We start from the raw sequence: 26,107 nt of genomic DNA on the forward strand, positions 1-26,107 counted from the left end.
ACAGTATATTCCCCGTGTTTTTGAGAACTGTGTGAATGTCTGTTGGGGGAGTACTCACAGAGATCGAAGAGCAGCCAGCTGCCGAAATGTGTCTGCTTTGATTTCACCAATTTCATTGTGATGCAAGTCACTGAAAAAGCAATAAGAATCTCCTCAGTTTCAAAGACACTTGTAGGGCACTTTGGGGTGTTTTAGATTGTGTTTACGATCCACATCAATATAGTGTATCTGGGGTGTGTCAAATCAGCCAGCAATAACTAAGTTAATTATGCTCAAACACACATAGATGCTTCTTTTTAAACTTTTTAGGGTAGTTTGACACTTACATTTTTTGGAGTTTTTTACATGCAGTAAAACAGGGTAAATCTTCCAGCAGGTTATAAGACAGATCCCTGTATTTTACAAGAAATGAACAGAATAATATCAAAGTAATGTTAGAAGAAAAATAGCTTTCATGATCTACTTTCATGCTCAATTTAAAATAACTTGGTTTTATCCACAGAAGAATAAGAGTCTACAAACTCACTTATCTCTCATTTGTCAGATTTTGATTTCTAATTTGAGAGAGGAGGGGGAAAGGCAAGATATATTAACTCCATATCTTATATTTGCAAATTCCTTGCATTGTCTGAAGATTTCCTGCCTGAAGTATAGATTTCTGCTGAGTATTTTACAGTAACAATATTGGCCATCTACTCATAGGGAATACGGGATTTATATCACAGACGTCATATTTATCAAGTTTAAATTCTGATATTTAAACCATTTAAAGTAATCTGCTAAATATATATATACTCATGTATTTTTTAGAGAAGATCCTGTATTTTTCTGATAAGAATCAGAATCAGCTTTCCATTCTATGCTTTTAATTAAGCACTATTGCCTCTGATCGTTAAGACTGCTGTAACTTATAACTGAGGGAAATGGTCAAAAAAAATTGGAACTAACTTTGAAATCAATCACCACATGGGGGAAAAAAAACACCTTAAAAAGACTTGAGCCAAAACTCAACAAATTACAGAATAACTGAAACATCTGGACTGATTTATAGTGTAATATAACTAATCAAAACCAAGCCCAGGCGATTTGAAGAAACTAGAGGAAAAAAAAAGGAACCAAATACCAGTCCCCATCACCCAAGAGTCTCATCCTACACAGACAGATAGACAGATAGATAGATAGGTAGATGTGTGTGTTTGTGTGTTGCTCAGGGAAAGCTGAATGGGAAATACACTTGTGAAAAGAATAGAGGAAAAAACCTTAAGCCTATAATTATGAAAAATATCCTTTTCCACAGTTATGCAGTATTATCACATGAAAGAGTAATCACTTTTCACTTCTGTGAAATTCTTCTTGCTTCTCAAATTCCTTAAAACTGGTTCATCTCCACCTATTTGCTTCCCTGGCAAAATTGTATTTTCACTGTTATTTTTCCAACAGTGGCATTTAGACTATTTTATATTTGATTTGTGGAAGTAGTGCAAGTAATGACAGTGTGTGTCTTTAAGGTATTCTACTCTGATTTTAATATGTACAAAGGCAAACATTAATATCTTTGGGTTTTGGGTTTTTTTTTTTTTTGTTCCCGCAAGTAAGATTATAGCCTCTGTTTTTCTATTTTTTACAGGTACTCTGTGGTCCAAATCAGACATTACAGGAGGGTATTCAATGAGCTTGAGGCTTTTAGGCCAAGGTAAAGGATGTTTTCTATGTCTGGCAGACAGTGGCTATTTCGTCATGCATAGATTTGTGACGTAGGTCCTCTCAAAAATATGTTAATAGCTTGAATTTTGTACATACTGACACTCCCTCCTCACACACAGAAAAAAGCTCCAAATCAGACTTGAGACCCTTCTCAGTTTCTGTCAGTGCTCCAAGAAATATTTTACTTGTTTATTTTTAAGGTCTTTTTTCCCACTTTCTTAATATATGAGGTTCTTGGAAGCAGCAGAGGGCAAGTGGTTTCGTTTCCCACATTGATGTGCACCACAACCATGCTGAGGGCAGTCTTTCAAGGACTGCTGTGATTGTGTTCTCAGGTACACCTTTACTGCAGGTGTGCAGACACCCAGGAAGCCTCTGCTCTACATTAATCCACACTTGGAAGTATTGGTGGCTAGACAGGATGCACCACTTGCCTTTCAAAGCAGCGTGTGTGCTTGTAATGTTTGAGTGTATCTGAGACAGGGAGCCCCTCCAAGGGCGTGGTCTCCAAGTCACTCATGGTGTTCAGGGCACCAGTACATTTCATGGAACAGGCAAAACTAATGTGCAAACCAAAGGGAGGACTTCACAGGCTCATTTCCAGCTCACAGGAATGGGGTCAGAGCAAGTCTTGAGTACTTGAAACTGATGCTAAATTGGTTCCCCAGTCTTTTAAGTATCAGCTCTAATAATATAGGGTGATACTCAAAAATAGTAAGTGTGAATTTCCAATGGACAGTCCTACTCTACTATGAATTGTACAAGTTATTAATTGCTGTAGTATTTGTTGCCTTCTGTTTTGAGATAATTTATTGTTTTTGAGTAATACAGGACATATTTCAACTTAAGTCTGTGTGCAGTTTCTTCTGGCAACAGACCTGTTTCTTTTATCATTCTGGAAATGATTATATTGAGTCCATTAACTTAATTTTTTTCTGGAAATGATCTTGACATCCACTCTGGTATTCAAATAATGCATTATAATTAGTCCTATTTCAATTTTGGCCAAAGAATTAATACCAAATACATTCCTAGTGATGTAATAGATGGAGGAAAGTGTTCTTGGCTCATTCTCAAAGAAGTGGGCACAATGATTACTTTCATTAGTGATTAAGCACACTCCAAGGAAGTCTGCAAGCTAAAATAATACTGGATATTTAGTATATCAAATATACCCCAACTATGCCAAGGAATAGTCTGTTAAAATTTCAGTCAGCTACTTATGTCTGGTTGAGAAAGACGCTAAAACAGGAGCATAACAAGGACTCAAAACTACACCCCTCACCCACTCTAATTCACTTCACTGAAATATCTGCCTTAGTAAGAAAAAAATCTCAAACTACTGTAGGAGAGAAAGAATGAATAAAAATAAGGTAGGCCTGTGTTTTTTTTAAACAAAATCAAGAACCATTTTACCTTTTCCTAAAAATATACTAAGTAATTGTCTTTCTTAGCAATGTATGGGAAATCCTGGCTGATAAGCCGGTTGTAAACTTTTTGAGTAACACTGGGGCCTGCTCCCTGAGCTGAATTCCTAAGACGTAATGTGATACACAGAAATAGCAGTAATTGCGTAATTTTGAAATCATAATAATTTCATTTGTCTATTAATCTCTTGTATTAATGGAATGTTAATAATGTTACTGAAACGTACAGCACTTGGAGATTAGGTAACTGGTCACAAGCTGATCTGGGGAGAGAGGTGATCTGTGCTCCTGTGAGTGTCCTATTGAAAGAATTTATGAAAAAAAAATTACTTTTTAAAGTATGAAAAACAGGAATTTTTTTTAGGATATTCTTTACAACAAGGCAGTATCCAAGATAATAAAACAAAGCAAAAATACTTCTCTAACACTTACAAACTCTCCAGACTTGTAGTCCCTGTCAGATCAGGAAACTCTGTTAACTGTGAAGCACCATTTAAAGCCCTAGAATTTCAAAAAATAATGTCAATAAAATCACGGTAAGGGAAGTGTGGGACAACTCTCACATTCCAATATATAAAGACAATTAAAATAAAAAGTAAACACATACAGAGTTCTGAGTTCTGGTAAGTGTTGAAAAGCAGATTTTCCAACAAGTTGGATAGGGTTATCATAAAAATGTCTGAAAAAAGACGATAAAAGACATTTAATGAAAAATATTTTAAAATATTTTAAATATGTGTTTATACTATAAGAAAACAAATAAACTTTCCATGATGAATCACGTACTGTGCAGCTCTGGTTGTAGCAGAGGTGAATCTTTGAACTTTTCTCACCCTCTAATCTGTATTCATCAATCACATTCCACATTTTTAATATTCAAGTAGTAGCTGTTTTCCTGGTTTTAAAGCCAGAAGACAGTCAACAAAATATTCTCTCTTCCTTCCAGGTTTGCAAAGACAGAAATCCACATATGAAGAACTTTGTTATGACCTGAGACGTGAAAAAGTCAGAACTTCACCTACTCAGGAGAGGTTCCCTTGCCCTTCTGTAGTCATGCTGCTTTTGCAGACAGAATATTACTCAAGATGAGTTGTTATTTTTCTTACATTTATTTCGCAGTTTCTTATTTTTAAGTTTGACCATTAAGTGCACTTTCATGTAAGAGAATGGGAACTCAGACTGGAATACATCAAGAGTAGTTTTCACTAGCTTCTGCATTACCAGTAGTGCTGAGAGACTTAGAAGAAACAGTTCAAATAAAAGGTCAAAGGCCAGAGACCACTACTTGCTTCCCTTAAACAGGGCATGCAAACTGCCATTCTTTCCATGAATTTGGAAAGATATGAGCTTGCTTGCCTGTATGATGATGTGCTACATAGTGTACTCACAAGAAAAGCTATTTGACAATTAACCACAAATACAATACTTAGTTTCACATTCTCTAATACAAGGAGTCATTGAAAAGATTCTTATCACTTACATAGTAATAAGTGATGGATTACCCACAAATGCACGCTCAGGTATTGACTTGATATTATTGCTATGAAATCCCCTACAAAAGGAAAAATGGTTTATATGGTAAGAAAAAAAAAAGGGAAGACTCAATCTGTATTCATTGTTTTTCATTTGTAATAAGAAATGTGTCTGTATGTAAAGGTATAATTCTTGTTTTCTGGAATAAGACAGAACTGAAAAAAGCACAAGGGAAGGGAAAGGGAGAGAAGGGGAAGGAAGGGGAGGAAAGCAGAGGGAAGGGGAGGGGAGGGGGAAGGAAAATTGCTGAAATTCTGCACTTTTCTAAACGAACAAAGTGATTCAGATGAAGTAAACTGCAAAATGGCCTTTTAAAATTCAGAATATATGCAAATAGGTGTATAGATATAATGTAAATATACACACATATATGAACTAAGAACATTAATAGTTAGATACTAATAATTAAATAACTAACAATATATTTCCCCCTGTGCTTGTTGAACTGCAACTATTTCTTTTGCTGGATGGCACAAGTTTATCAAGTAAATGATTTTATACATAATATTGTAATGTTGATCCTCCCAAAGACACTTCTTTTTTGAAACATTTTAAATGTGTACACAACCAAAATGTAGTTGTGCCTGCTTGACAGAAAGCCAAATCTTTGTCTCATCATTAATTGCTGGATTTCATTCATATGAGTAATTTCCCATTGTGAAAAACAAAAGGAACAACTAAGATTTCAAAAGAACAATGATGATTTGTGTGGGAAACTCCCATTAGTTGAGTCGGGTATGAAGAAGGCTTCCCAGCTTAAATTTATGCATTACTAAATGTCCAATTGTTCACTGATGCAAGCACACTTGGCCATTACTTGCACAGGTTCCACATTACTGGTTTACTTGTTTAGGCATTGTGCTACTGGTGATGAGCCACAGAGCAAGGCTTTACATCCCTACTTCCTCTGCATGCAATAAAAACATGCAGATGCAGACTCAAAGCAATATGAGCATCTCATTTAATCTAGAACCAGTAAACAGACTGGTTTTGAATGGAATTCCTTGCATGGCAGAAAACCCAAGGAAATGACATGACTACTTCCCAGAGAAATATCTGCTACTAGCTGTAGACAAAAGGTGATAGTTCGTGTTTTCAGCCCAGGTACAAATTCTGAGAGACATGAGGTCCCACTCAGAAGCACCCTTACTAAGGTGGCCCTGCAATGAACTGAACTTCTGTGGGCCTGGGCTCCCATGTGGGTGAGAACAGCAGGGCATGGACAACTGTGTGCGAGACATCCTTACAAGATCAGCTTCCAGGTCCCAAAGCACTGAACCACGTGGTTTCATGATCCGTGCTGGATTTGGGATGTCAGGTTACAATTTCAAACTCCAAATATTTCTTGCACATAGGAGCTTAGGTGCAATAATAAGTTTGATACTTAGAGGTGAAGTCCTGTCGTGGCCATCAGGCACTCTGCTGGACTGGATAAGGTGCATTTCCTGCAAACCCGAGTTATCCATTTTTGCCTACTGACTCCAGGGATCATCAAAAAGGCAATCCTTTGAGGTCACTGGATTTCATACTAATTATTTTATGACATAAACAGCAGCTGAGAACAGTTGGGCTGAGAAACTCAGCCCTGCTGCCTTTTCCAGAGCTGTATTCTGCCAACACTGAAGGTGCTGAGCAGGAATCAGAAGTGTCTGGGGATCCCTGCTTTGGAAAAATCTCAGTTAGCTACTTAGAAGTATTTTTTAGATCAGTTTCTAATGTAGCAGGGGTACAGCCATGTCCAACTAGTATGTGATTACCTAGTTTTGTCAAAAATCTATGCTGATGGTACCAGTAACATGGTAAATAATTCAAATGGAAAGAATTCTGAACATATGCATTGATGTGTACATTGCGTGTATGATGTGTCAATATAATTTAATTATTTTTATTTTTTAATAATACAACTGTTTCTTACAATAGATTTGAATAATTTATTTTCATTGTTGATTTCTTTTAAATGCAAACTATGGCTGTGCATCCAAAAGCAGCATTACAAAGGACTATATATATTGAAAAGAAATTGCTTTAATTTAATGGAGAAGGGAGAGGAAGTTGGTTAAGACATTTAAACCTGATGGACTAATAAGGATATCATGCCTTCTTCTTCTTAGGCTAGAAGACTGATATACTGCATTGTTTGCAAGATCTAACTGTTTGAGACTGTGTTTGGGACTAAAAGTGAGTAAACTGTGTTTATTATTTACAGTATTCCAAGGATGAAGTTCCTGGAGAAAACGGACTGCACAATGCAGTTTAAAAGTAAAACTTGTCAGCACTTGAGTGTCCTAAATTGAATGCTGAAAATGATTTTTTATGTATGTTGGCATATTTATTAGTTTATCCTAGAGTATCAGTTTGTAAGGACTACTGATAAAATCACCAGCATTAAAAAATATAATCACACACGAGACAAAACATCCTCCTTCCTAATACGAGCTCTGTACTTACAGTTCTTTTAGGTTTGTTAGTGTCCTGATAGCAGTGGGGAAGTCATCCAGACTGTTGTAATTTAAATCTCTGTGTAAAAAAATTTGATTTTATTATTTAGGTTATGCACTGAGTAACAGATAACACAGCATTGTTGGCACTTGTAATAAACTATCATCTTCCATGCACTGAAAGATACATCCAGCAAAAAGCGAGGAAATCCTCAAAAGTGTATGGATGTTTTCCAACAAACTCTATTTAGGGCACATTATCATTCCTATTTTTTATTAGCACACATAAAAATGTAACTATTTTTTGTTGCATCTAAGCTATTCTGCAATAAAGAGAACGTAAGTGAATTTGGATACTGCTACGGGATTGCTGTTTTGTAAATTGCCTATCCCTTTCACTACTTTAAAGTATTACCAGGGGAAAAAAAATCTTTCAAACAGAATATTCAACAACTTTGTTTGGTGAGCTGCATTTTACATGGTTAATACATGTCACTATAAATATTTCTAACTGTATTGTTAATTCTAAGACTTGACAATAGTCATACAAAGAATATTTCTAACCACAAAAATTGTGAAAATGATAGTTTAGCTAGGGTAGTGACCTCTGCTTTAAGAACTGCTCATTCTGCAGCAGAAATTAAGATTTTACTCTGGTAGGCTGAATGGATTATAATCCTACTTCTGCTCTCAGCATGACATACATATCCTTTAGCATTTAGGAGATACCCGAAACTAAAATTGAGATATGCCAGTTTACTGTGATGCTCTCTGGGAATGCTTTGTGATGAAAGCAGTCTGAAAAATGAGACCAAAAGCCTTTTTAAACAGGCAAAACACAAGCCACAGTTTACAATAGATTGAAATTGAAATAGCATCAGGCTGAAGTAATGCAGGCAGGAAACTGCTGTCTGAATTCAACAAGGCTTTCCTTCCTGCTTGTAAATCTCTCCTGCTTATTGACAAAAAGAGATTACAGGCATGTACGGTTTGCTTTTGCCCTCCAGTTACATGTTATTTCCAGACCTATGCGTCAATGCAAACAAATGATCTTAAAGCCGGTGTCCGTCATTTACACCAAGATCTTTACATTATTTTGAAACTATCTGGAAACCAGTCTACAAAGTATGCAATTACTGTGCTTGAGGCAAGTGCTACACTGTCCTATTGCAGTGAAGTGGCTGCACCTACACTTACTCCCAGGTTCCTGACTGTCCTCTGTGTTTTCATCTCTCTTGTGTCAGATGGCTGGGACTGGGCTTGCAATTACTTATTCCATTGTTCTATTTTCCCCCATTTTTGACCAAGTGCCATGTGAACATCACTTAAAAAACCAAAATAGTTATATTTTCCTTCTTCCTTTCCCATCTCCCTTTCCAGTGCTACACTAAGGGACTTCCTCTCAACTCACAGCCAGCTAAAAGTCCAAATTGTAAAACTGCAATTCAGTGGCAAGGGATCAATGTAATCAAAACCGGTGATAAAAAAACCAACAAGCCCAAAACATCTTGCTTCCTGATCTTAATAAAACATGAAAAGTGGGCAGAACGCAGTTCTGTGGATAAGAAAGCAAACAGAAACTTTCAGACTAACATTATTCATGTCTGAAACTATTTCTTCCTCATAACAGGCTTTTTAGCCTCTGTCCTGGTTTGGTAGAACATCTAAAATCTCTGAAAATGATGCAGCTGACTGTGGCAGGTGCTGTAGGAAGGACATGCAAGGTTTTACTGTCCCCGTAGCATTTTTTGGGTCTGTGGGTGACTCTGGAAGATATCTTTATTTGACTAACTGTAGCGGCATACTTTGCACTAACCACCAGCACCGCATTCCTCTTTGGCACTTTCTGTAGAACAATTTTTTGCTAGACAACTCAAGAAAATTTGAATTGGTCTGAATAGAACTACAGTGAAAACTTAAAGAAATTTCAATCTTTACTAGTATTATTGTTTAAAGACAAAAACTTGGCTACAACTGACACATTTGTCCTCCTCTGCTTGTAAAGCACATGTGTCATTTGACTACCTGGAACTTTTGCTTTTTCCAGGTATTAAAAAACCCCTACCATCTAATTTTTTAATGCTCCTCTATGGCAAGACAGTTTCTTAATGTTAAAGCTTTTCATTGTGACAGTTTCCCAACCTAGCTATTAGCTTTACTGATTAAACAAGACAAATAAATAGTACTAAAATACACAAACATAACTTCATGAATAGTCACTTCATTTTCAATGCTCAATACAGTTTTCAACTGTTTTTCAAACAATTTATCAATTGACAATGCTTATTAAAAAGGCAAACTAATTTTATAGTCAAAAGTAGGATTTGCTACATAGAGTCATTGTGAACTATCACTTAGATCCTGTAATGATCAGGCAAGCCAAACCCCACATTTGGCTTTTAGGTTATTTTTATTCTTTCAGAATATTAATGAAAACACTTTAAAAAAAAGGAAACAAATAAGAGGTCAACTCACAATGTCTCTAGGCTGTGGAGCCCATCAAAGCATTTCTTTCCCAGGGAATAGATTCTATTGTTATGGAGATGTCTGCAGGGGAACATTAAGCACGCAGTCAGGAAAGCACACTGCACACAGTGGACTTAAGCAAAACATTTTGATGGTTAAATCAAAAGAAACTTATTTTGGCATGCATTGATTATATGCAAGTCATGCTTTTGAAAGTGCATGTATAGGAGGCACCTCCACCACCCTCTACTCTTTCTCCTGATACCTCTCCACCCACACAGGCTTCCATTTGGTTTCATAGAGGGGATCTGTTTTAAAACCACCTAGATTGTTTAAAAATGTTATATCCTGCAGTTTCAGATTGGCATCTGCATATCAAATAGACATATTCTTAGTGATGGTTAATTGGTTAATTAACATGTTGTCTTAAAAACTGTGTGTGGGGTGTGAGGTGTATATCTGGAAGATGTATATTCAGATGGTGTTAGAGGGGATGGCACAAACCAGCAGCAGATGAGGAGACTGACAGCGTGGCAGACAGGTAAGGGGCATTAGGCTTGCAGAATGCAAGCAGACACAGAGCCGTAAGACAAGAAGTTGCAGCGTTGCTGAGATGAGCAAATTAACTAATCTTAAAAGTGTTGTAATTTGCCTTCCTTTGAAATTATGAAAATCAATAACTACTTCCTGAAATACTTAGCAATTGAAAGTAATTTTTATATATTTTAACCAATCCCCACACACAAAGACTACGAGGTCTGCCTATTTCTAAGTCTTTAAAACAACAGGGAGAAAACCCACTCTGAGTCAAGCTGATTAATATGAGTAGATACAACCTGTAGGCACTTCAGGTCATTTAATTTAAAAAGGATGCCTTTTCCCCAACAGATTTTTCCTGTTATTTCATCCTCAAAACTTCATCCCTATAGTGGAAGGAAACTAGAGGAATACTGCTTTAAAAGAAAATACAGGCTGTGAATGAGGGCTGCCAGGCCCCTTCAATACTTCACTCTGCTCTGAAAATATCATTAAAGATCAGTGGATCTCTGAATTTTCTGCAAAACCTACAGAAATTGAGTCTACCTGTCCATTAAAGGCAGGGATTCTGATGGTAAAATAAAATGTTCTGTAGGTTTTTCCTTTCCTAGGAAGAAACCTAGTCAACTCTATTTTTAATGACTACACTGACCTTTAATGCTTTAGTTAACATGAAGAGTGCATCTCCAAATTCCAATTATGTCTGGATCTTTAATTATAAAGGTTTTGACATGCTCCAATTGACCATGCATTTTTGCACTGAATTCAAAATTTGCCAGACTGTATAGAGTAGCAAACAAATGAAAGCAGAACCACACACAAAGATTTCGAGGAGCCAGAAATATCAAATGTTGCACATAATGAGGGATGATTAAATTATTAATCACTATATAGCCCAGAAGATTAGAAATAAGGAAGGCAGATCTTAAATAAGGAAACCTAACTGAGCAGAAGCAATCAGGGCATGAAATGAAATTATTTTCTCCTGAATTTCTTAACTGTCCTCTTATCACTACATTTCTGGTAGGGATCTAGAGAACAACATTCAAGACAGCCTCTTGTCTTTACCAACACTGATATAAGCCTAGAAGCCTAATCAAATGACAAGTCCATCCACTCTTTAACTTGAATGTGATTGATACTTAATGTAAAGAGAAGGCAAAGGTTTTGCAGCACAAGGCAGATGTTAATCCCCATTTTTGGGGCCCTATGTACTTATATGAGTATATTAAGCACTAGGGAGAGATAGTGACTAAATAAAGAACCCTGATGTGTGCCAGGTTCAGTGGTTACACTGGGGCTGGAATATGCTAAAACATATAAAACACGTAAGTGTCTGACAAACTATTGTTTCAGACAGCTTGTAAAGCTTGAATATATCATTCTCTCTTTAATAATGCTAACATTTTCTAAAGTGTCCTGAAATACCTTCTCCACCTCAGTTTCTCCAGCCAGTTTAGTTTTTTTTTCTACTTGGTACATTCCCAGAAGATAAAAAGCTGAAATCATGCTCTCCAGTATACCTTCCAGATTTTGGTGCCAGCCATGCATGTTTCAATTAGTTGAACTGGTATGCAAACATAACCAAATACATATACTTTCTATGAAGGGAAATGCATACTTTTTTCTACTAGACAGCATTCTTTCCAAGTCCCCCAGAAAGATTTCAGTTCATTTCCTGTTTCTAATCTTCCCTCAGTCAGTCTTATGGAGCACACAATTCCTCCCTTCCTGTTTGTTTTGCTGACCAGATAGGGTGATTTTTAACTCCCTTACATACTTTTTAATTGAGATGGAAACTTTTGAGCTAGTTCAAAACAAGTGGTTTAGGAAATGTTAGTCAAATTGTAGGAAGATGCAAAAAAATTATTTTCTCCAAGATAACTTGTAAAAATTTTGGGTTGTATTACATATGCAACCCAGAAAACTGCAGTTATATTTCAAAACCACCATTTTCTGAACAAATGACATTGATCTTTTGATCTCAGGAATATCACTAAGCCTAGAACAATCGCAGAAAGGAAACTGCAGATTCATAGCCCCAAGATATTAATTTAATATTAAGACTATAAGACAAAACAGACTCATGCCTATACCTATTTACCTATAATTTGCCAACTGGACACGGACTAGGGGAATATTTAATTATTAAGGGTTGTGTCAAGTAACATCTAAATTAAACATTGCATCCTCAAGTAATTCACCACAAAGAGGCCAAAGCCCTGCAAGAAAAGATTGTGTCTAAAATGCAATCAATGAAACTTACAGAACTACCAAACTGGAGAGGTTTCCAAAGGCATAGTCTGGTATGTAATGAATTTTATTCAGTGCCAATGTCATTGCCTGAAGTGCTGGTAAACTCCTAAAAGCTTGGACAGGAATTTCTGTCAAAGAATTATCGTCTAGCCACAGGTGTCTAAGGGAGACCAAGCCACTGAAGCAGTTGGGGGGCACATAGTTGATGTGGTTGGCATCCAGACGCCTAGGAGAAAAAGAAATAGAGAAAATTGACTTCAAGAAAAGAACAGTGGCTTTCCACAATGGCTATCATAAGTTATCACCAAGCACACAACCCCAAAGGATGGACATGGGTTCCCACATCCAGTTTTCATTTCCTGGAAATCCTTTCCATCTTGCTTGCAGCCTCACCCTTGAGACTCAAATCATGTTTACAAGTCTCCTTGTCAGCTCGCTCTGTGCAGACAGCTCTCCTTTGGAGCCATCAATTCACTGAGAGCACACACTGATCACTTTTGAGCAGAGTCTCTCTAAACACTGGGTATGAATTTGTTTCATTTCCCAATTGTTTGAAAGTATGGAAAAAAAAAGTGCAAGAAACTCATCCCCAGATTCTATTTCAGAACCTATAAATCATTGAACTGCAAGATAATTTGGAATTCCGTATGCTAGACACCCATTCCAAGAACTCACTCCTGAGCCTCTAGAGGTTCCTGTTTTTCTTTTTCTTAAATATTGTTTATTCCGATGATTCTAATGAGAACTGAACTTCACATTTTTTAGTGGTGCAACATAATGATTTTTACACAGAGATTAGTGTTGCCAATGTGATGTATTTATATTGAAAAAGAAGTTACTAAATGCACTTCAGCTGCTACAGAGCCAACAGAGGGAGCTCAACTGCAAGTCATACCTCTGAAGAATCTGCACGTGATGCTTTGCTCTCACACTTGTGTAAATAAGGATTAAATCTACTGAACCTTTTGTAGATGTGTGATTCAAATATAGCACCATTTATTCACTAGCTTTTGCTGTGTTTCGCTTTTTCACTGTGATTCTTTCGAGGAAAGATTTCAAAGTGTGCTGCAGATTTCCAAAACTTTGTGAAACATCCAGCTGGGGATTTGTACTCCGATACATGTTTTCTGCTTTTAATGCGTTGCAGTGACTTGTACCGTTTTCAGAACATGAAAGCCATGCTCTAAAACTTTTTTTTGAAATGTGTAGAAAGGAGTAATTAAGTGAATGGTGAAAGAAGAATAAATTTAAGTAGATGTCTGAAAATGCTACAGAGCAAACAGCCACACTCACGGTACAAAGAAGTAATTCTGTACAACCTAAATTCGGTCTGTTTGAGAGAAATGCAACACTCTTTGTGGTGGGCATAATAATCTCTTTATTTAAAGCTTCTTCCTCATTTAAAGTCATGTAAAATGTCAGGACCATTCTATCTCCTGCTCCATGCTGCTCCTACCTACTGCATGAGAACAAATAATGACTGCTAAGTCTCCGTGCCAGGCTGGCAAATAACTGAGACAAGGTCAGTTGGAACAAATTTATAAGGTTCAGTGTCAAAGCCCTTGTACAATTAAATTTTCAATATAATAACTGACATGGCAAGCAGCAGAGACAGAGCTTCCAAAATAACTCAAGGGTCTGTCAACAAATGGGTAAGGCTGGAAATGTTTAGAAATACTCACATTGTTCCTCCCCTGTTCCCCAGGCAAGAACCATGCTATGCCTGTGTTTTCAAATAAGGTATAATTTGAATGAGTAGATGAGGTTTCTTTGTGTTCAGTCAGAAGTAAATTTCTTCCCTGGGTGATGCTGGTATGTAAACTAAGAAGTTACAGTTGCCTTAGTTTGACAGTTACACTGATTAAAGAATGGAGGCTTTATTCAAACTAAATGTGTTGCAGTGTTGCAGTTAACATCTTGTTCAATAGGAAGCCTGCGTGTGCGTCTCGGATGTCCCTGTTGACTCCACAGGAGTTACTCACAAGATGCCTGGCTGTGTGGCCAAGCCAACAGTCAGTTGTTTGTATGGGACCCTGGGCTGAAATGGCAGTATTTCTGCTGTCGTCAGTGAGACCAGGATTTTTATCTTACTGATATTTCGTAGCAAATCAAGGAACTGATTTTTTTATAGTTTAAGTTTCCAAATAGAAACCCACCACCGACTACGTAAACAAAACACACAGCACAAAAAGAAAAACAAGACTGCTGTACTATAAATGAAATTCTAAATAGCTGAATTATTGTTTAGATAAAACTTGGAAAAAATAAGAAAGCTGCAATGATTTGTGCTTCAGGTTCTGTAACTGGATTACATATCCTGCAAGTACTCATAAGAGGTACTGCCTCAAGTGCTCTTTTATTATCTAATCTTTTTTAAATTTCCAAGTACCATTTTCCCTCTTGCAGATATTAAAAGGTTTCAGTAGTGGTTATGTTTCCTGTCATACTGTAGGTAATGAACACTGATGTATAAAGCATTGATCAAAATCACCCTTTTCAGTCAATTGTTTTACATGTGTTGATCAAAGTTTTGGCACTTTCAGAACTAAACCCATTAACTCACAAGTATGACCCTATTTATAACTGAAAATATATAGATAACATGTGGTGAGTTTGAAAGCTGCTATTATATTCCAGAGAGGGCTAATTTAGGGAAACAGATCTCTTCTGATAGGCAGCATGTAAATAAAGCAGTCACTATGAAATTCACCATGAGCTTACTTAAAATGTCTAAGCCTTTTAAAGCAAATGATTGAGCCGTGTGGACTGTAACCCACTAGTGTTTCCTGTGACATAGTGTGAATGCTGTGACTATGTTCACAATTTATGAAAAGATATTGTTCATATAGAATTGTAAACAGGATTCATTTACTGGTACAGGCAAAGGTAGATGTTTGAAAAAGATCTGATTTGCATTTTTTTATCAATTCAATATGAATGGATACTAAGTTTTATGCCAGTAGTACGTTTCTAAGGGAATATATATTTTTTTTCCTTTTTCTGCATCTTCTCTCAAAACCAACTACAACATGGGTGTATCTAGCAATCAAGAAATTCCTTAATGACATTTTAGAGTGCCTTGCTCATTCATTCAGGTTTAAATCAAATGCTAAATATGAGATCAGGAAGGAGGTTTCTCCCAGGTCATCTCTCCCTCTGAAATAAACAGCTATTACATGGATTGCCTCTTCTTGCAATGGATGAGGGCCAGAATACACCGAAAGGTCTGGAGAAGAGGGAAACCACAAAGACAGATAAAGAAGTCAAGAATAAAATGCTTCTTCTGACATTTAAAGTTTGAAGTAGGGGAGATAAAACTAAATGAAAAGGGACTGTACATAATAGGTAGGGGAGGCAGAGAAGTGAGAGCAAACAAGGATTGATTTTAGGCAGAGTGGATTAAAGAAGGTGTGTACTTGATGATCTCAGAGGTCTTTTCCAACCCGGTTGATTCTATGATTCTGTGATTCCTCTTCTCCTGACCTGGTTCTATTATGAGGGAGCCTCAGTCAAGCCTCGCCACAAAGTACAGAGCAACGAAAGGGTTGTGGACAGGCCCTGACTGGGAAGGGTACCCCAGGCAGGAGAGGGCCACTTGCAGCCCCACCATCTTTGTTGAACAAATCCTTCAACGGTTTGTTCACAGGAGTTTGACTAAAGTCTCATTTAAGTAATGGCAAGTGACATCTAAACTGGCTCTGAAAAGTGGATGTACTGAAAATATAGCTGGCTACTGTAAGCCATGTTTTTCAAACATGGTCTTTTATGCAGGATATCCTCTTCAGTCCACAGGGGAAAATGCTAGGACAATTGTAGAAAGCTTATTCCAACACACCAGACCAGCAGTTCTCATAGCTCACTTCTACAGGACTGATACCGATACTGTGTGGCAACAGCAAAACCAAAAAAGACAAGTAATAAGTCACAGTCTACATGCACTTGTTTCTGTCCCACTGCTCAGTTTTACATGAGGAGGTCTCTGCAGCTCTGGGAGTTTCAATCCTTAGTGTTTCTCCTAATGTGCTGCTCAGGTGTTTGGTAAACTTGTATTCAATACAATGGTACAGGATGCCAGCACACTGCATACAGCAAAACAGCCAACTGCAATGCTATGTTTGTACAAAGATTGGCTCTGATACTGGGTACCTTCAACCCCCACATGTGGGAAAAAGTAGGTGCTAACAGGGGTTGTTGGGTTATCCTAAGAATCTGACTGCAGACAGATCAGGACCCCACAGGTAGATGGGCATGTTTGGTGAGGCTGGAAACACTCAGAGGTGCTCAGCCAACTGGCCTGGAGTGACCTCTCCAAGTATCCCAAGCAAGGTGGCTGTATGCACAGCACCTCCTGGGGACATTCCCAGGGGCGTGCGAACTGCCAGATGGACCCCAGGAACAGTTCAGGCAATTGCTGGTTGGCACAGATCAAAAGTGTGCCAAGGACCCTGCTACCAGTGCAACAGGATGGATCATGGCCAGAGCCTGGGAGCACTCTGAAGCGCTGCTTGCTTTTCTAGGCTGGCTGTGACTACCACAGTATGCCACTATAGGGCACCCAGGAGGACCTCCTTGGGAATCAAGTGTAAGCCCCCTACTGCTAACTACTCCAACAGCAGCTTCTTGTCCTCCTTCCACATGTGGTGTATGTCCTGGTGGTTGCAGCCATGCAAGATGATTTCTGGCTAGCAGTTCTGAGGTTGAGAAATTTGTCTGTCTCTAAGATATGCAATACAACCCCCCTTTTTTGAGATTAGTCATAAGACAGAAAAGAGTCAGATGCCTAGTATCTTCTACTGGATGCAAGAAAACATCACTCAGTGTCCTGGAATTGCTGATCTAATACAGTCTACTTACAACCCACTTTGAAAGGAACTGGCTGGTTGAGTTAGGGACTGCATCTAAAAAAAAATAGTAGCAAAAGCATTTTAGGGAACCTTGCACCTCTACCTTCCTCCCCTTGGTTATCAATCAAGAAAAGTGTCTGTGATTGAGAGGGGCGGTCTGACATTGTACTACTGCCTGATGTTTCAGTCCCTCTTCAACTGCCTAGTGCTTGGGACTCTAGCAGCTCAGATGATGAAGATGTGCAATAAAATGAGGAGACTGCAACAGTGAGTTTTGAGACATCTTTGCATATGTGTGCAGACACCTTCATAGGTACAAACAACCTTGATTTAAAATGTGGGAAATTCTTCTTCTGGGAGTTTGTGGGTACCTATTGAGGTACCAGGTTTCCTAAGAATCATGCCTTCTGTAGCCTTCATTATCATGGAGTGTGACATGGAAAACCACAACTAAGGTTCCTGTCTTTTCATGAAAACAGTTCTCTTGGGAGAATGTAATTTCATCAAAGTTGTTTGGTCTTTCAACTAAAAATCAGGATTATTAAGCATCAAACTGGAAAAAAATTGTTTCAAGTTAACACTTTGGGGGGGAGGGGGGAGGGGGAAGCAGCTTTCTAATTTCAAGCCTGAACTGGAAGCATTTCAGAATTCTGTGCCCTCAAAGTCTTCAACTCTTCTTCAGGTTAAGAATGGATATTTCTCTTGAAACGTCAAATATTTGTGGGAGTAGAAAGATGACAAAAAATCCATTTGCTGACCTGTTCCATCCAGGTAACTACTGAGGACATCCGGGACGTTTCTAGATAATATTTTGTGTAAAACTTTGTGTCACCATCAGCTGCTCTAAAAATACTGAAACATCTTAAAATAAAATTTAAGCAATCTACAAATTCTGTTAGGAAATTCTAAAACATTTCATTGATGCTATTTTTTTGTTACTTGTAAAGTCCAATTAATTTGCTTACCTAAATTTCAACTTTGCAGGTTGTCAACAGAGAAAAGATGGTTTATTTTTTCCCACTATCAACTGTTCAAAGTGCTTTGGAAAAAAGGCTATGTTGTATTCTGCTCTATTTTCTACAATTAAAGTAAAAGTCCTCTTAAATTTCACAGGAATGAAAGCAGGTCGTACAGTAAATAATGCTTGCTTTTAAATGTCCTTGATGACTGGTTTGACACGGGCAGTGAGACATCACATGATTTGTTCTTTATTGTGACTATTTCTGTGTCTTACAATGCAGCGGTAAAAGCTGCTTATTAACAATGATGTCAAAACAAGAAAATAAACAGGGAATGAAGTTTCATCTGTAGTATTCACTGCAAAGGGTTGTTACAATAGTCTCAATAAAAGAAGAGCAGAAGCTTTGCTTTGCCATCTGCAAGGCAAAATACCCTTTCCTCCTTTATTAAGCAACATTTCCTAGTGGAGATCTGCAACTTTTTGGATGCTAGTAATATAAAATTTATATTAAAATGTTCAGGAAAACAGTAAAAAAAATTATCGATATGTCACCAATCTCTGCTTGTTCAAAAATACTGAAATTATATGTCATAAGGGGTGTAATGACAAGATGATAACTCTAGAGAAACAATGATACCTATTAAAAAAATACACATATTAAATGAAAAAAGTTGGACAGAAAATAAGCTGTTAATTAAGAACAACACTTGAAAAAAAAATCAATATCCATATGTAAAAAGTTTTGGACTATACACTGATATTCAAAATCACTAAAAGGTTTCATGATTTAAATGCAGAATGGAGATACTGATGACGTGTGAAACATAAAACCTAGAGATCAGCTGCTTATATTCTGTCCTAAAGAAATACACTCGCTCGAGGTGAGTACTAGGGATGGCAGCATTCAAGTGACATTTCAACTGCTACCAACTACTAAGTTGTAACACATCAGTGATTGTGTGTTCTTCCCTTTCAATCATGGTACCTGCAAACTCTTTTGCGCTTGACAGAAATAAAAGCCATTTGAATTGTTAGGACTAGTAATCCAGATAATTTGTGTTCACAGTAGATTTCAGAGGAAAATTATAGCCTATATAAGAAATTGAAGATATCCTTCTGCTCAAAACCACATCTCAAAATCAGCATAGTCAGGTTACTTCCTTAAATCCTATTGCCACAAAGGGAATTGGAGTCCTATCCACACATTATCCAAGCTCTGGTAGCTGAAGTCATTCACTGATCAAAGTAGAACGTTACTGGTTTTGACTACTGATCTACAAAGACTTTTATAGAATTGGAGAAGATTTTAACATTGTTTAATCTTATTTTTCTGTTTCAGTGAAAGAAAAAAATTGTTCATTTGTTTTGAGGAAACAATATAAAGGTTTTCTCATAGATTTTTGCTGTCAAAGGAAAGCTCACAGATCTTATGGGGTGTTGATTAATTTTTCTTCCCATTTCTCATTTTACAGTATTTATTAAGTAATGTCTGCTGTCTAAAGAAGACCGATCTGTTCCAGAGGTATGTTCAAGCCTTAAGAAATCTATGAATATTTATCACTCAAACTTGTCATACCAGCAATATTAAAACTTGGACAATAAAGTGGAAAAAACTGTTGCTTGTTCCTGCAATACATCAGTTCTTATTCTCTATACCACAGGCCATTTAATATCAATTAATGAATCTATCAATATTGATACCTATACTGTCCTCTTTTAGCCTAGAACTAGATAACAAAGAGTGTATAACACCCAGAAATACCTTCTTGTGCAAAAATTTGGGATGATTTTGCATTATGAGTGAATGTGCAAAATTTGCGTGTGCATATATATTATACACACACATATTGTGCACACATGCACGATAAGATATGTATACTTCCATAAAAAGGATTTTAACATAATCCTTCACAGTGATCAAGGTAGCAAGGCAGTTGCAATGGCTTGCCCCTCTGCATGACTGCCTTTCTTGAGTAAAACCACAAAGGGCAGAGATTTGAGTCCAGTCACTGGTTTTGTTTTTCACATCTATACTAACCTAAAGCAAAGGGTTAATGAGGCTTTCAGAAATCATGCCACCTGCATACTTACACATAATAAATACAAGAAGTTGCTATCTTATAGAAACTGCTTTTGTGAAGGCTTTTAACCTCTTAATTAAACTCTTGAAAAGACTCCTGCTATTTCAAAGGTTTCAAGAAAGAATTCCTATTGTAAATCAGAAACCAATGCAAAACAACCTTGTGAAAAGAAAATTCCTAGACTATATGAAACAAGAAATTGAATCTGTGCACACCTTTATCTGACAGGCACAACCCCTTTTAAGCAAACAAAAGAATAATAGTTTTCTTTTCCTCAAAGAGGTCTCTTTTGCCAGTGATCATTTTTCAGGTGATAGTAGTTTTTCTGTACAAACCTGTATCACTCCATCTTGGGTCTGCTAGACAGCTGTCTAAATGCTTCTACTGACCATTCCTATTCTCCCTCTGTTTTAATTCAGTCACAAACTAACAGTCCTTTACATGGACTGCACAAACTCTGGTTTACTTCAACTTCTTCACCCAAAGAAAAAAATATTTACAACAAAGCCTGAGCGAAACTGTCATTTTGTTTAGAAACTGTACCAAAAACTCTTTCAGAGCAACAAAGCAACTCTTGTTGGCTTGGCTTATCTCGTTTTGGTCCAGAATGTGTATAGAGTGATGTGATCTCAGCGAGATTTTTTTTTTGTTTGTTTAGCAGAAAGAAAACCTAGTATAGTCACTAGACCAGCATTTTCTCATGACTTTTCCAAAGATCAAAGGAAAGAACTGTAACCTCAAAAGTATACGGCTGAGATATTTGTCTGTGTCTGGTCAATAAAGAAAAAAGGCACCTGACCAAATAACAATTAGAAGATAATTAATTCTTAGGGCTGTTTCACCTTTAGAAACCTTAACAAATGCTTATGTATTATGGAGGTAAATTTTGTTCAAGAGGGACATAAGAACCTGGGAGCTAATACAGTATAATGTGTGCCTGTGCAGTGGTAAGTCATACACAGGTGACATAATTTTGCTGAAAACACAAAAATCCATTAATTTCATTCATTCTGTTCTCCAGAGCTTGGCTGAACTGAACGTATGCAAAATATGTTAGCCTTCTCGTGGAACTTCTTTATACACACAAAAAAGAAGAGTATGTTCATCGTAGTACAATTCTCAATCAACACATCTTAAATCTAACTAGACTGGTACAGATGCACCAGCTTTGTACAGATGCTCACTCTATCCTTGTCGTGGTTAGACTCTTACTAGTGATGTTGGTGATCAGTGCACACTGTAGCAATATTTTCTGTAATAGCTATTTGAACTTAAAGACTGAATTCCCCATTTAGATCTTGGAACTTTTTAGGATAATAATTTTATTTGAGAGTAATTCTATGACATTATAAGGTGATCAACTAAGGCAGAGAGAAGAGGCAGCTGACATCTTCCTCTGACCAAAGAACTGCTTCTCTGTTTCCAATCATCTAGATATTTTATGCTGCATATTCAAAATCAGTAGATCCTTTAGAAAATTTAGGGGTTTTTTTTATTTATCAGGTGACAATGCAAGTCTGTGGATAATTCAGAAACTAACTCTATTTACTGCATCCTGCGTTGAGACAGCACAAGGGTCTTTGTGGTTTCAAAATGCAAACTGCAAGTGCAGCAGAAGGAACTCATGATACCCAGTTGACTGCACAGGAACATAGCAGAGGAAGTTCAGTATAGATAGGTGTCAAGAGAGGCACTTAGGGAAAAGGCAATTCAAACTTTACAAGACAAGCTCTTGAGTAGCTACTAACATGCTAGAAAGAGGTCCTGGAGTTGTAATAAGTATGAAAATAACAACTTGGCATTCAGTAAAGGTTAAAAAATTAAAAAACCCAAAGTTTTGATAGTTAGTAGGAAAGCAAACAAAGAAGTGTCCATAATTGCCCTCTATAAATCCATGGTATGCAAGCACTTTAAACATGCTATGCAGGGCTTATCCCTCCTTCACTTCTCTCAGATCAAATACATGAGAACTGAAAGAAAGTTCAGTAAAGTGACAAGGATGAACAAAGGAATGGAAGAGCTTCCACATGAGAAACAATCCTAACAGCCTACGCCTGAAAAATTGACTAATGGAGATACAACAGAGGTGTATAACTCTGGTGTACATCAATAGAGAACTGCTGTTTCCACTTTCTCCTGCTGCTGCATTTAGAGAACATCAAATGTGGTGAAGATCCACGGAAATAACAGAAGGTACTTCACCACGCTACACTGGCTAGCTGATCAGCAGACATGCTGCCACAAAAAATCATGAGTGTTTCACTGGCTCAAAAAGCAACTGTACCAACTCATAAAAGAAAACCCTGAGGAGCTACCAAAGCCACAATAGGCTCAGTGAGTCCTTGAGTGCAAATTTCTGGCAGCTGGGACAGTTTACCAAAGCAGTACTATTATATTCTTTGCTGGACTTTCCAGTTTTCCTTTAGTATCTGTTCTTGAAGGCTCAGTGCTGGGCTAGGTCAGTTTTTAGCACAACCTGATACAACCATCCTTATATTACAGAGTAGAAGCATATCAGAAATAATTTCGTTAATACTACGAAGCAGCCAATCTTCACTCCTGGTCTAGCAGTTTTGGCAGGAGTTCTGTTAAAACTGAAGCTCGTGGACTGAGTCAGCATGCACAGTCAAGAACTATAAATACAGAGACCTGCCAGAAGCACAGAATATAATTAAGCATCTTCTAGCACACTTTGTTTCATGAGCTAATAGTGTTTTCCATACTGCTTAAAATGAAAAAAATTACACCAAATGAAAAAAAACAACAAGGGAGTCATTTGGGATTCTTTCTCTTCCCTGGCAAAGAATCTTAACAAGAAACTGTGTTCTGGACAAAAAGCATTGCAGGCCAAAGAGTGTCTTTTCAGATGGTGAGCCAGTTTATAATGCTGCAAAGAAGCTGTCAGTGTCATGAAATTACTGGAACGAAATCAGTCGCTTTTGATGCTTAATTGAGAGTACAATTCTCTTGAAAAGCAGCTCACAGAGAGTTAAAAGAAAAAGTTGATTCAGCACATTATTAAGTGATATTAACAGATAATTAATAGGTAACCATACATTACTGTTCATGCAAGGTTGCAAGTTGATTTATCAGGTATACTCACAGAGACTGCAGGCTGCGCAAGTTCTGGAGTGCTTCAGTAGGAACCTGGCGTAGCTGGTTATTCTGCAGCATCCTACATTTTGAATAGCACAAAACCCAGAATCAACACAGTAAAGACAATTTCTTTCTATTGCAAATTTTCTTCCAAGCTTACCTCTTTTGTAGTAGTTCTACTTTCAGATTACAAACAAAGGAAAGCTACACAAATACTCCAGTTCCCTGACCCTGTCAAAAGCCCGCTCTCTTCAAAGCAAACAAATACCTGTAGCATATTAGCTTTGTTAACAGCTAGATAACAGCTTTGAGCAGAATTTTCAAAGCAACTGAGAAAGTTAAAAGAATAAATCCGATTTTCTTTCAGTAGGACTTAAGTTCCTAATTTGCCTCCAGTGACTGAAATTTTCATTCTCATGTACCAATTTTGTTTTCCTTCTGAAGTGATTCTATTCTGATAAAGCTGTGAAGGACTGACTCTTGAAATCCTTACTTAGGAAAATGCTACTACGGCAAATGAAACTTTTAACTATATGAGTAATTTATGATTTGGTCTGAAGAAAATTTGATCTCTATAAAAACTGCTTTATTTTTTTCAGTGAAATAGATTTTCTCAAACTGAAGGTTGCTAGCAACGACCTGACAAATCTGTTTTCTGAAATATCACATCGTTTAGCTTGCAAAGATTGAAAAATCACTTTTCATTCCTAAATAATCTTTTTCTCCCTTTGAATATGGTTTCATTCACACTACCTAATATCCTTGTTTGGACCAACTCCTACACATATAAAAGAATTCTATGTGGATAAATCTGAAGCAGTACATGCTGCCTTCAAAATGAGGCATACTCAATGGGAGACTCGAAAAGAAATAATTTTTGGCAGACTTAAAGCTCCTTGGGCCAACAAGAGCTAGAGCTCATCAACTGAAAAGAAGATGGAATAAGAATCTCTTCATACTTCTTTTCCAGTTGTGTATTTTTTCAGTAGAGTTTTGTATACTCTTACAGTAGCATCAGGCTTGGCTTGACACTGCCTAGGAGGTTGGTGTTCTTGCTAATAATACAATTTCTGTGAATTTTACATAGGCGAAGATCCCCTCTAGTGTAATCCCCACTGTGGTATGTGGCCTGCTAATAATTTTAGTAACTGTATGAGTGACGTATTACTCCAAATAATACAGGGTTTTTTATAATTTATCCAATAGTCATTACATTGTAAAGAGCGAGATATGAAATATGGACTGCATTGTAAATTACATTGTGTTCTACAGTAATGCTTTTTACCCCCCTGGTTCTCAAGAAAAGGAAAAGGCAATTTAACCCCAGTTTTGTGTGATCATGAAAAGTTCACTTGAAATCAGAACTTTGAGACAATTGAAGAAACTATTAACTGAACCATTTTTTACCTTTGATATTGTACAGAGACATCTACTTGATGAGCAAGTTGTTTTTAGAATGCCATTAATGTTTTCCAACCTTTGTTTAGGATATTTTCTATACGAAAAAACAAAGATTTAATGATGTTCATATGTATCTTCACTTCAATTGAATTGTTCAAAGTGAGCTGATCGAAATATGTAATTTACTTGATCAAAACTTCACTGGCTAATTAGTTCCCTGGAGCATTTAGGAAATCAGAAATATATCAAACAACACACAGTTTACTTACAGCACTTTAAGACTGAAAAGGCCAGCAAATGCTCCCTTAGGAATGTATGTCAAGCCATTTCCTGCAAGACGTCTGCAAAGTTTGAAAAAGGAAAAGAAAAAGAGTGAATACTTTTTTTTCTCTTCATGTGGAATTAATTTGGTTGTTAAAAAGTGCAAAACAGCTATGTTTGAGCAACCAATGCCAGAGACAGTAGTTGAAGAAACTAGTTTTGTCATTAATACAAAGAAAAAAAAAACCAGAATTCTTTAACTGCACAGTTGATCCACTGACAGATGGACCGCAGCAAAAAAGAACCATTTCATAGCAAATTGTCCTTATGGTTTAGAATGCACATTGAATGAATTCTTCATATTGTTTTTAGAGGTTAGAGCAATCCCAGCAACTAAAATACAGACCTACTGACAACAATTAGCATCAGAGGATTTACAGACATGCACTTTGTGTAATTGTGCATGTATGATGTCCGACCACATTTAACTCATCTGCACTAATATAAAAATAGATCCATATAGTAATGACCACAGTTCATTTTAAAATAACTACACATAAAACTGCTGTACCAGTGGAATAATAGTTTTCCTGTGAGCAGTTGTGTAATAAGCTGGCAAAAAGTATTTGCTGAAATTTGTAGGGTTTTTTTCCCTACTTCTATTGCATCTTCCTCTCAGAATGCCTGAAAGTATTTTACGGACCTAGTTAAGTACAACAAATACCTCTGTAAAGCATGTAACTCTTACCAAAAAAAGGCTGCATTCTGTAAGGTTTTTGTTCAGGAAAGGGATAATCTATTTGATACAAAATAACGGCATTTCCATGTTCTGGCCCTCAGGAAAGAACATAGGATTAGTTCCAGGAAATGCCTTAGGTACCAAGCTGCCAGAGAAGAACCTACAGGACTGAATTAGAATCATAGAATCAGCCAGGTTGGAAAAGATGTCTGAGATCATCAAGTCCAACCCTTGATCCAACACCGCCGTGGTTACTAGACCATGGCACTAAGTGCAACATCCAGTCTCACCTTAAAAACCTCCAGGGATGGACAATCCACCACTTCCCTGGGCAGTCCATTCCAATGCAGGATTACCCTCTCT

At 37.1% G+C, this 26,107-nt stretch overlaps 1 protein-coding gene across 4 annotated transcripts in view; it reads right to left on the reverse strand.

The window, feature by feature from the left end:
- The window catches only part of LGR5 (leucine rich repeat containing G protein-coupled receptor 5), an 88,884-nt gene that overhangs the window by 14,517 nt on the left and 48,260 nt on the right, over nucleotides 1–26,107 (reverse strand). For all 4 annotated transcript variants that reach the window (XM_017832820.1, XM_017832823.1, XM_017832822.1 and 1 more), the window contains 11 exons: nucleotides 25,014–25,085; nucleotides 23,351–23,422; nucleotides 12,372–12,587; nucleotides 9,578–9,649; nucleotides 7,113–7,181; nucleotides 4,612–4,683; nucleotides 3,739–3,810; nucleotides 3,564–3,632; nucleotides 3,359–3,430; nucleotides 327–392; nucleotides 59–130 (listed from right to left, as the gene is read on the reverse strand). In XM_017832820.1, coding sequence (XP_017688309.1) covers nucleotides 59–130; nucleotides 327–392; nucleotides 3,359–3,430; nucleotides 3,564–3,632; nucleotides 3,739–3,810; nucleotides 4,612–4,683; nucleotides 7,113–7,181; nucleotides 9,578–9,649; nucleotides 12,372–12,587; nucleotides 23,351–23,422; nucleotides 25,014–25,085 — 924 coding nt within the window. The remainder of the gene's footprint in view (nucleotides 1–58; nucleotides 131–326; nucleotides 393–3,358; nucleotides 3,431–3,563; nucleotides 3,633–3,738; nucleotides 3,811–4,611; nucleotides 4,684–7,112; nucleotides 7,182–9,577; nucleotides 9,650–12,371; nucleotides 12,588–23,350; nucleotides 23,423–25,013; nucleotides 25,086–26,107) is intronic.

The sequence above is a fragment of the Lepidothrix coronata genome, unplaced genomic scaffold (genome assembly GCF_001604755.1).
Source record: "Lepidothrix coronata isolate B3197 unplaced genomic scaffold, Lepidothrix_coronata-1.0 Scaffold206, whole genome shotgun sequence".
Taxonomy (NCBI): Eukaryota; Metazoa; Chordata; class Aves; order Passeriformes; family Pipridae; genus Lepidothrix; species Lepidothrix coronata.